The 15,437-nt window shown below is 34.7% G+C and overlaps 1 protein-coding gene and 1 pseudogene across 9 annotated transcripts in view; both read left to right on the top strand.

The window, feature by feature from the left end:
• Positions 1–15,437, top strand: part of Cep170 (centrosomal protein 170) — a 127,824-nt gene that overhangs the window by 25,380 nt on the left and 87,007 nt on the right. For all 9 annotated transcript variants that reach the window (XM_071599980.1, XM_071599975.1, XM_071599974.1 and 6 more), the window contains exon 2: positions 10,971–11,116. In XM_071599980.1, coding sequence (XP_071456081.1) covers positions 11,012–11,116 — 105 coding nt within the window. In that variant the 5' untranslated portion in view covers positions 10,971–11,011. The remainder of the gene's footprint in view (positions 1–10,970; positions 11,117–15,437) is intronic.
• Positions 1,355–2,238, top strand: LOC114087153 (poly(A) polymerase alpha pseudogene; annotated as a pseudogene).

The raw sequence follows: 15,437 nt of genomic DNA, 5'->3' as shown, positions 1-15,437 counted from the left end.
TCTGCATCTATTGAGATGATCATATGATTCTTGTCTGTAAGTCTATTGATGTCATGAACTACGTTTATTGATTTCCATATGTTGAACCAACCTTGCATTCCTGGGATGAACCCCATTGATTGTGGTACACTATCTTTTAATATGTTCTTGTATGTGATTTGCCAGAATTTTATTGAGAATTTTTACACCTATGTTCATTGGGGTTATTGGTCTGAAGTTTTTTTTCCTTGATGTGTTTTTGTCTGGTTTGGATATCAGGGTGATACTAGCCTCTTAGAATGAGTTTGGAAGGGTTCCCTCCTTTTGTATTTCATGGTAAAATTTGAAGAGTATTGGTTTTGATTCTTCTTTGAATGTCTTCTAGAACTCAGCTAAGAATCTGCCTGGTCCTGGGCTTTTTCTGTTGGTAGGCTTTTGATGGAGTCTTCTGTTTCATTGTTTGAAATTAATCTGATTAAATTGTGTATGTCTTCCTGATTTATTTTGGGTAGGTATATCTGTAGAAATTTGTTGATGTCTTCAAGATTTTCAAAAAGATATTTTATTGAAGAAACTTTCAAAATAGTTTCTGATTATCTTCTATTTTTCAGTAGTGTCCACCATGATATTTCCTTTTTCATCACAAATTTTACTAATTTGAGTTTTCTTTCTCTTTCTCTTCATTAGCATGGCTAAGGGTTTATCAAATTTTATTTATTTTTTCAAAGAACCAACTTTTTGTTTTGTCAATTTTTTGAATTGTTCCTTTTGTTTCAATTTCATTGACTTCAACTCTGATTTTAATTATTTTCTCTCTTCTGCTTTTGGTATTGATTTGTTCTTTTTTTTGGGGGGGGGGGCTTTGAGATGTAATGTTAGGTCATTTATTCATTGACTTTCTGTTCTTTTAATGAGTGAGCTTAGCACTGTCTTCATAGTATCCCAGAGATTTCAGTATGTTATATTGATGTTCTCATTTACCTCTAAGTATTTTTTTTAATTCCATCCCTGATTTCTTCTGCTATCTGTTTGTCATTTAATAGTGTATTATTGAGTCTGCAGGTGTTGGAGTAGTTTCTATTTTTTATTTTATCATTGATTCCAATTTCATTCCATTATGATCTGATAGAATGCAGGGTGGTATCCCTGTTTTTTTTGTTTTTTGTTTTGTTTTGTATTTGCTAAGACTTTGTGGCATAAAATGTTCTATTTTAGAAACGGATCTGCTGCTGAGAAGAAAGAGTATTCACAGGGTTGGACCCAGGGCTGATGCAGGTCCCCCCTTCTTTCCTGCCTCAGTGGATCATGCCAAGGGTGGCAGCAGAGGTGGTTTAGGGGGAGGATAAGTGACTGGGCGGTGCTGGCACAGGAGATGATGTCATTTCCAGTTACAATGCAGGGATCACAACAAACATAGCCTCCACAGAAGCAGTATGGCATTACTTCTCCTATTAGCTGAGCAGCCCCCAAGGAGACTGACTGCATTCTAATTGACTTAGATTCTAATTGAGACTCTGAAGCCCTTTGTGTTTTTTTGAAGCAGAAGAGGAGCTATAGCACAGGATTTTAAATTTGGGAAAATTAAATAACTTGGTGAAAGAGTGGATCTGAGAAATCAGTGAAAGGAAGAATATTCCACATTCTGTAATTGAAAATGTTGGAGGAAAATTTTTTACATTTGGATCTTACAGATTAGGAGTACATTCAAAAGGTGCTGATATTGATGCATTGTGTTTTACACCAAGACATGATGTTCGAAGTGATTTTTTTCACCTCGTTCTATGGTATATTAAAATTACAAGAAGTTAAAGATTAAGAGCTGTTGAAGAGGCATTTGTATCAGTTATCAAACTCTGTTTTGATGGGATATAGATTGATATTTTGTTTGGAAGATTAGCAGACTATTCTAGAAGAATTGGACCTACGAGATGACAGTCTGCTTAAAAATTTAGATATAAGATGCGTAAGAACTCTTAATGATTGCAGGGTAACCAATGAAATTTTAAACCTAGTACCAAACATTGAGATCTTCCCGTTCAGTCTGAGAGGTGTTGAACTGAGGGCCAAATGCCACAACATCTATTCCAATATACTAGGTTTGCTCAGTGGTGTTTCCTGGGCTACACTAGTAGCAAAAATTTGCCAGCTTTATCCAAATGCAACAGCATCAACTCTTGTACATAAATTTTTCTTGGTATTATCTAAATGGTATGTGTTTAGATTATATTAAAATAAAATTGATTGTAGACACTGAAAAAATACAGTGTATTTTGCTCGTTGATGGATGAAATATCAATACATATTCTGTTGAGTCCAAATTATTGATTGTATTATTTAGTTCTATAGTTTCTTTGTTTAATTTTTGTTTGGAAGATCTATCCAGTAGTGAGAGAGGTATGTTCAAGTCACCCAGTATTATTGTATTGTGGTCTATTTGTTTCTTAAAATTGAGAAGGGTTGTTTGTATGTAGATGATCCATTGTTTGGGGCATAAATATTTCCAATTGTTATGTCTTGTTGATGTATAATTCCGTCAAATAGTGTGAAATGTCCTTTTTGGTCCCTTCTGATTACCTTTGGCTTGAAGTCCACTTTATCTGACATAACGATGGAAACTCCTGCTTATTTATATACTCCACATGAGTGATACATATTTTCTTATCCTTTTACCTTCAGTCTGTGAATGCCCTTGCCTGTGAGGTGAGTCTCTTGTTGACAGCATATTGTTGGGTCTTGTTTTTTAATTCGCTCTGCCAGTCTATGTCTTTTGATTGGTGAGTTTAACCCATTAACATTCGGGATTGTTATTGAGATATGATTTGTATTCTCATTCATTTTGGTTTATTTCTCTTTTTTAATTTGACTTACTTTCTCCTTTGATTGTCTTTCTTTAGTGTAGTTCCTCCCTTTTCTGGTTTTACTTTTTTGTTTTTCATTTCTTCCTCATGGAATATTTTGCTGAGAATGCTCTGTAGTGCAGGCTTTCTAGTTGTAAATTCTTTTTTTTTTTTTTAAAGAGAGGAGAGGAGAGAGGGAGAGAGAGAATTCAGTTTTTGGTGGATACAGCATCTTTTTTATTTTTATGTGGTGCTGAGGATCGAACCCAGTGCCCTGCGCATGCCAGGTGAGTGCATTACTGCTTGAGCCACATCCCCAGCCCAAGTTGTAAATTATTTTAACTTTTGTTTATCATGGAAGGTTTTTATTTCATCTTCAAATCTGAAGCTTAATTTTGCTGGATATAAAATTCTTGGTTGTCATTCATTTTCTTTCAGAGAGTGGTATATGTTGTTCCAAGATCTCCTAGCTTTGAGGATCTGGGCAGAGAAATCAACTGAGATTCTAATTGGTTTCCCCCTATATGTAATCTGATATTTTTCCCTTGTGGCCTTTGATATTCTATCCTTATTCACTATGCTAGGGATTTTCATTATAATGTGTCTTGGTATGGGTCTCTTGTAATTTTGTACATTTGGGGTCCTGTAAGCCTCTTGTATTTGATTTTTCATTTTATTCTTCAGGTTTGGGAAATTTTCTGATACAATTTCATTGGAAAGATTGTGCATTTCTTTGGTTTGTATCTCCCCGCCTTCCTCTATCCAATAAACCTTAAATTTGGTCTTTTCACGTTATCCCATAATTCTGTCAAGTTCTGTTCATGGTTTCTTACCATCTATCTTTTCTGTGTGGTCAACTTTATTTTCAAGATTACATATTGTGTCTTCATTGCCTGAGGATATGTCATTCCAACTGGTCTAGTCTGTTGGTGGTACATTTTATTGAATTGTTAATTTGGTTTATTGTTTTCTTCATTTCAAGGATATCTGTTTGATTTCTTTTCATAAACTCTACCTCTTTATTGAAGTGATCTTTCAACTCCTGAAATTTATCTCTGATTTCACTCCTTACATCATCCTTATGTAATGAATCAGTTTAACTAGGTACATTCTGAACTCCTTATCTGACATTTCTTCTACTATGTTGTCAATGGACTCTATCATTGGAGCATCTTGGTTTGTTTGGGTCACTTCGTTCCCTTGTTTTTTTCATGTTGTTTGTGTGTCTTCTCATCTAGCAATGTACCACATTGCTGAGGTACCACAGTTTCTACCCTTCAGACTTAGTGTCCCTAGAGGTTTCTAGTATCTCTCTTTTAAGGGGGAGATCACATTAACAGCACTCAGTGCAAACAATATACAGCCTTAACCAAATAGTTCCTATTAAGACATCAGGTACTTCTCTCCCAGGTAGTCCTGAGGGCTGAGCACTGGGACCTGTGCAGTGGTTGCAAAGAGCTGCTCTGCATTGGTAGTATCAGGACCAGGTGCTGGGGGGTGGTGAGGTAGGGAGGGATTAAGAGACTGGGGACTGGGGTGCCAGAGGGCCCTGTTAGATGCCAGACTGATTCCGGACCTGGTAGGACTAGGGGATCTGTAGATGCTGGACTGGGATGCAGCCGGTGACTGGGATGGTGCCAAGGCCCAGCAAATGTCAGTTCTATTGGGCCCTAGGAACCCTGTGGGCGCGAGATGACTGGGTCAGTTAACCAAGAGCAAGATGCCCTCAGATCTAATTCCTGCCTTCTAACCCTGCTATAGCCAGCCCCATTCATCCCTGTGAGTCTGCAAAGCTAGAAAGCTGGCTTTCTCCCGCCTCTGTAGCAAGATGTTGGCTACTGGAACACCCAGCAGGAAAGTCTCTGGTGTGATAAAACTTGAAGTCAGTCACCTTGATAATGTAGCTCTAGGACCTGGTTGGTGTCCCCAGATGAGGTGGCTGTATCCTAAGATGCCAGAGGTGATGGCAAACCTTCAGGCAACTGAGCACTGGGCCTCCGGGCCCCTGCTGGTGTACCAAGATGGAGTCTACTGTGTCTTGAGATGATTATGGTAGCAGTGGCAATGTCCCTAAGATGGAGGTGGGTCACATTCTAAGATGGGGCAGCAGTGGCAGAAGGCGCTGTGGCCTAGAATTGAATTTTTATTTTATTTTAATATCTATGTTTTTAAAAATTTTTTTTAGTTGTAGATCGACACAATACCTTTATTTGTTTTTATGTGATCCTGAGGATTGAACCCAGTGCTTCACACGTGACAGTCAAGTGCTCTACTGCTGAGCCATAACCCCAGCCTGACCTTTTTTTTAATTTCTTCTCCACTTTTTATTGGTGTATTATAATTGTGCATATGGTGGGATTTGTTGTGTACATGCACACAAAATAATATTGGTCAGTGTCACTCCTTAGCATTTTCCTTTCCCTCTCCACCTCTCATACCTTTATCACCTTAGTCCTTTCCTCTTTGATTTCCATGAGAACCACCCCCACATTTATTTTTCCTCTCTACCTTCCTATGTGAAAGAAAACATATGACCCTTGAGTTTCTGAGTTTAACTTATTTCATTAATGTAATGGTCTCTAGTTCTATCCATTTTCCTTCAAAGACATAATCATTTTTCTTTAAGTGTGAAAACTCCCTTGATATATATGCCAAATTTTCTTTATATATCATCCGTTGATGAACACCTACGCTGGTTTCACAGTTTGTCTCTTGCGAATTACGCTGCTGTAAACATGGGTATGCATATATCACTATAGTGGGATGACTTAAATTCTTTAGAATAAATACCACAGAGTAGTATAGCTGATTTCCATAGTGATTGCACAAATTTATAATGCCACCAACAGTGTAAAAGTGATCCCTTTTTTCCCCTTGTACTCTCCAGGATATATTATTATTTGTATTCTTGATCACGGCCATTCTGAATAGTGTAAGATGAAATCTAAGTGTAGTTTTGATTTGCATTTCCCTAGCTGCTCATGATGTTAAACATTTTTCCATATATTTGTTGGCCATTTGTATTCTTTGAGAAGTGTCTGTTTAATTCACTTGCCCTTTTATTAATTGGATTATTTGATTTTTGGTTGTTAAGGTTTTTTTGATTTTTGGTGTTAGGTTTTTTGAGTTCTTTTTATATTCTCCCTATTAATCCTCTGTCAGAAGAATAGCTAGCAAAGATTTTCTCCTACTTATTCTTGTGTATTTCCTGAGCTTTATGGGTCCTAGTGAGAAAGTTGTTGCCTGTGTCTATGTGTTGGAGTACTGACCTATGTTTTTTTCTAGGAGTTGTATAGTTTCTAGTCTAATTCCTAGGTCTTTGTTTCATTTTGAGTTGATTTTTGTACATAGTGAGATATAAGGGTCTGGTTTCATTCTTCTACATATGGATTTTCAATATTCCCAGCACCATTTGTTGAAAAGGCTGTTTTTTCTCTAGTGTATGTTTTTGGCACCTTGATACCTTACATTTTTGATGATGTAGAACAAGGTGTGTGATGTATACATGGGGCAAGTAAGGCATTGGGTAAGATGGAGAGGAGGATACAAGATTTCATCATATTACAAAGAACTGTTTGCAATTAAAACTTATAAAGTACTGAAATTTTCTGCACTCAAACTGTGTGTAAATAATACTGTGGAAAGTGAAACCTTAGAAAGAGAAAACTACTGGATATGTTACCATGAAATTTATCAAAACTATACAATTCAGTGATTTTAACATTCACAATGTGAAACCAACATCGCTACTTGTAGAAATTTTCATGTTCCCAAACAGAAACTCTACTCTTTGAATAGTAAATGTCCATCCCCCTCCTAGTATATTTGCTTGTAAACTTTAATCTACTTGCTATCTTAGTGAATTTGCCTATTTTTGATGCTGCAGAATCATGTACTATTTGTCTTTTTGTGCTTGGCTTTTTTCACTTACCGTAATGTTTTCATTGTTCATCATGTTGTAGCCTATATCAGAGTTTCATTTCTTTTTATGATCAAATAATAGCCATTATGTATATATGCCATGTTTTGTTTATAGTTTATCTTTTGAAGGATGCTTGGGTTGTTTGTACCTTTGCCTATTATGAATGATGTTGTTATAAACATTGGCGTAACAACATTTGTTTGCATCTGTGCTTTTAGTATAGACCTAGGAGTGAAATTGTAGGATCACATATAAATTCTGTTTTTTGAGAAACCGCAGTGACTGCACTATTTTACATCTTCACCATTAATCAACAAGGATTCTTTTTCTATATTCTTACCAACACTTGTCATACTTCTCTTTTCCCCCCTGTACTGGGGATTAAATGTAGAGCCTTATGCTTATGTGAATGAAACTGCTATAAATATTGATTGGAGCAATACTATAGTGTGCTGATTTTAAGCCCTTTGGATATATTCTGAGGAGTGGGATAACTGGTTCAAATAGTGATTCCATTCCAAGTTTTCTGAAGAATCTCCATTCTGCTTTCCATAATGGTTGCACTAATTTGGAGTCCCACCAAAAATGTATGTATGAGTGTACCTTTTTCCCCATATCCTCACCAACATTTATTGTTACTTGATAATTGCCATTCTGAGATGAAATCGCCGTGTAGTTTTTTTTAATATTTATTTTTTAGTTGTAGTTGGACACAATTCCTTTGTTCTATTTATTTATTTTCATGTGGTGCTTTTTTGAGTTATTTATATATCCTGGAGATTAATGCTCTACATGAAGTGCAGAGGGCAAAGATATTCTCCCGTTCTGTACATTCTCTCTTCATGTTCTTGATTGTTTCCTTTACTATGAAGACGTTTTTTAGTTTGATACTATATCATTTGTTGATTCTTGAGTTTACTTCTTGTGCTCTAGGTGTCTTGCTAAGCTGAATGATGAAGAGTTGGGTAATTTGGGGGGTTTTGGTGTTAAAGTTTTTTGAGTTCTTTGTACATTCTGGGTATTAATGCCCTATCTAAGGAGCAGGTGGCAAATATCTTCTCCTATTCTGTACATTCTTTCTTCACAATCATGTTTCCTTTGCTGTGCATAAGCTTTTAAATTTGATGGTATCCCACTTATTGATTTTTGGTTTTATTTCCTGTACTTTTAGGAGTCTTAAGGAGGTTGGTTCCTGTGCCAAGACATTGGAGTGTTGGGCCTACATTTTCTTCTAGCAGATGTAGAATTTCTGATTTAATTCCTAGGGTTTTGATCTGCTTTGAGTTGACTTTTGTGCTGGGTGAGAGATAGGAATCAAGTTTCATTCTATGTATTACCAGTTTTCTCAGCACCATTTGTTGAAAAGGCTAGCATAGCTTACTTTTAATTCAAGTGTAGTACAAAATCCATTTTATGGAAAAAATATTTATAAGTATTGTTCTTTTTATTCCTAAGTAAAAGCTTGAGTAGATCCTATCACTATTCTCATTTATAGATGAGGAAGCTCAAGAAAATAAGATGATATAACTTGTCCAAGTTCATGTAAAATAGAAAGTAGTATAGCCAAGATTCAGACTTATCTGCCAATCTAACTCCAAGGTTTATATCCTTAACTGTTAAAGCCACATCCTCCAGAACAGTTGTTCTTAAAGCTCAATCCACAAGCTTCTGGGAATTCCTCAAACCCTTTTAAGGGTCTTTGGAGTCAAAACATTTTTCATAATGATATCAAAGCATTATTTGCCTTTTTTGTTGTACTGAGATTTACAAAAAGAATGGCGATAAAGTTTGATGGTTCCTTGGCATACATATATCAAGGTAATGACACTAGAGTATACTAGTAGTTGTTGTAGTCATCATTGCTGTATATTTGTAATTCTTTTTTTTTTTTAAGGCTATTTACACTTAAGAATGTCCTTGTTAAAACAGAAAAAAATGTTAATTTTAATTTTATTAACTCTTGATCCTTGAGTCACATCTTTTTAATATTCTGAACGACTAAATAGAAATACACGTAAAGACTTACATTGTACACTTAAGTATCGTAGCATTATTGTATGAGCTGAACTAGGTACTTGGTTTCATAGTACACTTTTACTTTACACACTGACTGACAAATTATAGTTTTGTAGACTTGGGTATTTGTCAGACAAAGTGGGTCTCAAGGAAATGAAGTAATAAAGATCCTTTTTTTTTTGCAATAATAAAATTGAAGCTATCAAGAGAAAATTAGAATTTAAGAATTCTGCTACTATGAGCTTAACAGCTGTCTAATATTTAAAGAATTTTCGGTTGAGATGGGTGATGATATTAATGATTGTGTTATAAAATAGTATAATAAAACATGCCAACATTTGTAAAACCTGCATTCTTCTGGAAACAAGGAATTTTCCAAAGGACCAATGTATGGGGTTGCAAAATCCCATCAAAGTAAAAGGTAGATTTTATGTAACAGCATAAAAGGTTCCTTGATGCAAATTCATATTCCATATTGCAAATAACTTTCAAGAAAACCACCACTTGTAAAGTTCCAATGCAGTATTTTAAAAAACAATCTATAATTATTTGAAAAGACTTAAAATACATCTCTCCATTCCAATTGTTTATCGCTGTGAAGCCAGGTTTTCTTTATGTATGTCTGGATAAACAATAGATTGCAGTGCTATGAAGGCAAAGCATATATGGGAATCTTTTATTAAGCCAGACATTAAAGAGATTTGCAAAGTGGAAAATATTGCTATCCTTCTCACTGTAATTATTTTTGCTTTGGTATATAGTTTATGTTTTCATAGAAATATTAGCATTTTTAAATGAAATTGGTCCATTATTATAACTTTAAAGTGAACTAAATATCAGTTAATTTATTTTCTAATATGGTAAATATATATGTAAGTTTAATATAGAGATAATACACATATTTACATGTGTTTTTTTAAAGGCTATTTTCCTTAAGAATGTCCTTATCAAAACAGAAAAAAATGTTAATTTTATTAATTCTTGACTCTTGAGTCACATCTTTTTAATATTCTAATGACTAAATAGAAATACACATAGACTTACACTGTATACTTAAGTATGGTAGTTGTCTCCAGGAAGAGGATATGTGTTATACTCAATACTCTTAGGGGTCCATCTTTTTTTTTTTTTTAAGTATAAAAGGATTCCAAGAACAAAAAGGAAATATATTAAGAAAGTAAAATATGTGTGAGGAAAGAGCAACTAAAATTGCATATTTTTGAAATTGAATTCAGTGTCCTACACTTGATAGTCAAAGAAGCAATTTCTTTGGCATCCATAATTACTTCTTAGTCAGATATAAGGTGCATTCATTTTGTGAAACCATTCATAGATAAGACATTTATTTGTACAGTATTGCTGATTTCTGATGTTAACATTGTACTAATGTTAGTATTTATATGAGGATTATAGACCTTTATAAGCTATTCTAAAGCCTTTTAGGAGAGTTATGATTTGGATGAGGTCCCCCAAAAGCTTATGTCTGAGACAATAAAAGAAGATTTAGAGGTGAAATGATTGGGTTATGAGAGCCTTACACCAAGCAGTGGTAACTGAAGGCAGGTGAAGAGTGGCTAGAGGAGGTAGTTCACTGGGGGCATGACTTCGGGGTATTTATATTTTGTATCTGACAAATGAAGTTTCTCTCTTTGCTTCCTGGAACCATATCCCCTACTACTTTCCTCTGCCACTCTTCTACCATGAGGTTCTGCCTTGCTGTGGGGCCCTGAGGAATAGAGTCCTCTGAATTAGTCCTCCAATGAGAACTCTGAAGCTATGAGCACCAAAATAAGCTTTTCCTCCTTAAAATTGTTCTTATCAGGTCTTTTGGTTGACTAAAACAAGGAGTGTAAGTGTTTACTAGTTGACCACCTACTTAATGACCCTCTTTTATCTCCTCCCCACACCCCTCAACCCCTGCCCTCTTTAAAAGACAATGGTCTGACTGTGTTTGCCAGGCTGGTTTTGAACTCTTGAGCTTAAGCAATCTTCTTGTCTTAGTCTCCTGACCATCTGAGACTATAGATGTGTCCCTCCAGGCCTGGCTTAATCTCTTTGTTTTTAATTCAGTTCTTAGTGGACTGACTTCACTGGTGAAAATTTGTTATATAATATTGTTTATGAATGCAGTTCTATTCTTATGCTTATGTACAGGTTTTGGTGAATAGATACTAAAACTAAAAATGTCAAAATATATGTTTTTCTTGTCTCTGCAGGATGACGTAGCTTTGCCAAAGACTTAGAAGCTAAGCAGAAAATGAGCTTAACATCCTGGTTTTTGGTGAGCAGTGGAGGCACTCGCCACAGGCTGCCACGAGAAATGATTTTTGTTGGAAGAGATGACTGTGAGCTCATGTTGCAGGTATTGTGTCTACTCAGGACTTGAAATTAGCATAAAATATTTTCCTACTCTTTTAGAGAAAAATAGTATTTAGATTTGAACTTTCTGACTCTGTCTCTTAACTCTAGTTATGAGTGCAATTATTTTCCATCCCTGCATTATCTAAAAATAAGTTCTACATCTTGAGGATTGCATTTTGATAACTGAGAGCTCAAAATAGAAAAGTTTATTTCTAAGTAGGAGGTTTCATATTAGACATTTTAAAAATAAGACTTGTAAATAATTTGTATAATTAGCCTAGCATGTAGTAAATTTGAATTTTAATCATGGATACTTCAGGGATATTAGTTTTACTGCTTCTTTTAAATATGCTTATTATGATACCTACTAGTAGTTTGAGAATAGAAATTGTTGATATTTTTTTAAAAAATAAGTTCTATTATGTATATTTAAGTTTTACCATATGGTGTAGGTTATATGCAGATAGTAATTAATGTATTTATCCTCTAATATAGTTAGCCATATTTCTGTTTTTGTGATAAGAGCAGCTAAAATCTACTCATTTAAAAATGAATTTCATATACAGTACAATTTAATTACCCGTAGTCCTCATGTTGTGCATTAGGTGTCTAAACATGTTAATTTAATTTTACATATCTACTATTTTGTATTCTCCGACTGGTATCTTCCCATCTTCTAGCCCCTGTCTTCAGCCCTTGGTAACCACTTTTTTTTTTTTTCTTGGTGTGTGTGTGTACATGTTTAAGAGTCTACATATGAGTAAAAGTCATGTAATATTTTTCTGTGTCTGGCTTATTTCATTTAGCCCCAATATGGCTCATCATCCATGTTGGGGCAAATGTCAAGAGCTCATTCTTTTAAATATATATATACATGAATATGCAGATATCTTTACAAAGTGGTGATTTCATTTCTTTTTTTTTTTTTCCTGCTGGAATTTTTATTAGGATTCCATTAAATCTATGGATAAACTAGGGGAAATTTAACAGTATTAGTCTTATGAGTCTTATTAGTTTAATCTTAATAGTATTAGTCTTATGAGTCTTGAGCATAGTGTGTGACTTCATATTTTTTATTTTTAAAAATTTATTTATTTATTTAAATTACATATATATGACAGCAGAATGCATTTTGATTCATTGTATACAATTGCAGCACTTTTCATTTCTCTGGTTGTACATGATGCAGCGTCACACCCTATGTGTAGTCATACATGTACCTAGGGTAATGATGTCCATCTCATTCCACCATCTTTCCTGCCCCCATACCCCTTCCCTCTCTTCCCTCCCCTTTGCCCAATCAAAGTTCCTCAATTTTTCCCATGCGCGCCCTCTCCATTATGGATCAGCATCAACCTAGATGCCCTTCAGTAGATAAATGGATAAAAGAAACTGGTATATATACATAATATACTCATCATTAAAAGAGAATAAAATCATGGCGTTTGCAGGTAAATGAATGGAATTGGAGAATATCATGCTGAGCAAAATAAGCCAATCCCCAAAAATCAAAGGCCAAATGTTCTGATAAGTGATTTCATTTCTTTTGGGTATAAGCCCAGAAGAATTGTTGGGTCATATGTTAGTTCTATTTCTAATTTCTTTTGAAACCTCCACACTATTTTCCATATGGCTATAGCAAAATACATTCCTACCAACAACATACAGATTCTTTTCGCACATCCTTGACAATATCTTAAAGGATATGAGGCGGTGGTCTCAGTGGTTTTGATTTATATTTTCATAATGATTAATGATGTTGAACACCTTTTCATATATCTGTTGGCCATTTTTGTGTCTTTTTTGGAAAAATTCATATTCAAGTCTTTAGCCCATTTTTTAATTGAGTTCTGTTTCCATTTTGAGTTGTATGAATTCTTTTTAAAGTTTGAATATTAACCTCTTAACAAATACATAGTTTGCAAATATGTTTTCCTAATCATAAACTGTCATTTCATTTTGTTGATTGATTACTTTGCTGTGAGAAGACTTTTAGTGTGTTGTGGTCCCATTTATTTATTTTTGATTTTGTGACCTGAGCTATTGTTATGATATTCAAAAATCATTGCCAAAGCGAATGTCCAGGACCTTCTCCCCTATATTCCCTTCTAAGAATTTTATAGTTTCTTAACTTACATTTAAGTCTGTTCAGTTTTTGCATATGATGTACAATAGGGTGCAGTTTCATTCTTCTGTGTGTAGAAATCCACTTTTCCAGCACCATTTGTTGAAGTCATGATCTTTTCCTTTTGTCCTCTTGGTACCATTCTCAAAAACTAGTTGACTGTACATTTTCAGATTTATTCCTGGGCTCTTCATTCTGTTTCACTGGTCAATGTATCCGTTTTTATGTTAGTAACATACTATTTCCTTAGTTTTTCTTGACCACTCACTAACTCTGTAATATAATTGGACCTTTATATTACAAAAAAGTAAAGGGTTTTTCATTGAAGGGGATAAGTCATGATATGGAAGCCACAATAGTAAATTGGAAGACTTTTGACTCCCATTTAAAAACAAAACAAATCAAAACCAAAAAAACCAGGATGTGGGATTTGGGAGAAGGGTAACATTCATATTAAAATAATGCAGTGGAATTAGTTTTCTAAGAGGAAAAGCCAAATTTGAGTTAAAGGAAGATAATGGGAGATAACCCATCTATGAAGAACTTTAGAACAAAGAGGAGTTTAAAGTAAGGCACACTTTAAAGAGTACACTGCATAGCCTTGGGAAGAAGGTCTTTATAAGAAGTAAAAGTCAAGAGGAAGGAGGCATAGACTTTTGTAAGGAACAGTATGGCAAGTGGACAGTAAATGGATAGTTTTAGATTTAAATTTTTTTTTTTTTAGTTGTAGATGGACACAATATCTTTATTTATTTTTTTATGTGGTGCTGAGGATCAAACCCACTGCGTCACTCTTGCAAGGCAAGCACTCTACCACTGAGCTAGAACCCCAGCCCTTTCATTCTTTCTAGAAGCATATTATGACAGGAATAAAGGCCCTGTCAAAATTGATTGTCTTTGTGAATAAAATCATGGCATTTGTAGGTAAATGGATGGAGTTGGAGAATGTAATGCTAAGTGAAGTAAGCCAATCCCCCAAAACCAAATGCCAAATGTTTTCTCTGATATAAGAATGCTGATTCATAATGGGGATGAATAGATGAACTTTAGATAGGGCAAAGGGGAAGGAGAGGAAAGGAGTGGGCATAGGAATAGAAAAGATGGTGGAATGAGATGGACATTGTTACCCTAAGTATATGTATGAAGACATGAATGGTGTGACTCCACTTTGTATACAACCAGAGACATGAAAAAGTGTGCTCTATATGTGTTGTATGAATTGAATCACATTCCGCTGTCATAACAAATTAGAACAAATTTTTAAAAATTATCTTTGTGATTTACAATTGGATCAGCTAAGGTTTTTCCATTAGTGTCAGAGGCTTGATGAAGTAAGCAGTCTTTATTAAAATTTAAATTGTTTCTGAATGATTATTATTAAGTATTTATTGAAATATCTAAATGGGTTGTGAAAATTATAGTATACCTTCTCTCTATTTAGTTTAATTTAGAGGAGATGTGAATATGATCATCTGGAAATGAAAATGGTTTTATTGTTCATATGGTTAGATGCAATAACATATCCTTTATACTCTCTTTTTCTTGATTACTCACTAGACTAGTATATTATATAATCTTGCTATTCTGCCCTAATTCTTGTGGTGGATACTGAACCACAATTGATACCTTGAATATATTTGATAACTGAAATGTAAAAATTTTGCCTTTCTTTTTTTTTTTTTTTAATTTTTTATTGTTGGCTGTTCAAAACATTACATAGTTCTTGATATATCATATTTCACAATTTGATTCAAGTGGGTTATGAGCTCCCATTTTTACCCCATATACAGATTGCAGAATCACATCAGTTACACATCCATTGATTTACATATTGCCATACTAGTGTCTGTTGTATTCTGCTGCCTTTCCTATCCTCTACTATCACCCCTCCCCTCCCCTCCCCTCCCCTCTTCTCTCTCTGCCCCCTCTACTGACATTCGTTTGTCCCCCTTGTATTACTTTTCCCCTTCCCCTCACTTCCTCTTGTATGTACTTTTGTATTAAAAAATGACAAAATCATAGAATTTACAGGGAAATGGATGGCATTAGAGCAGATTATGCTAAGTGAAGCTAGCCAATCCCTAAAAAACAAATGCCAAATGTCTTCTTTGATATAAGGAGAGTAACTAAGAACAGAGTAGGGTCGAAGAGCATGAGAAGAAGATTAACATTAAACAGGGATGAGAGGTGGGAGGGA

Source organism: Marmota flaviventris, chromosome 12 (genome assembly GCF_047511675.1).
Source record: "Marmota flaviventris isolate mMarFla1 chromosome 12, mMarFla1.hap1, whole genome shotgun sequence".
NCBI lineage: Eukaryota > Metazoa > Chordata > Mammalia > Rodentia > Sciuridae > Marmota > Marmota flaviventris.
This window is presented reverse-complemented; position numbering and strand designations above follow the sequence as displayed.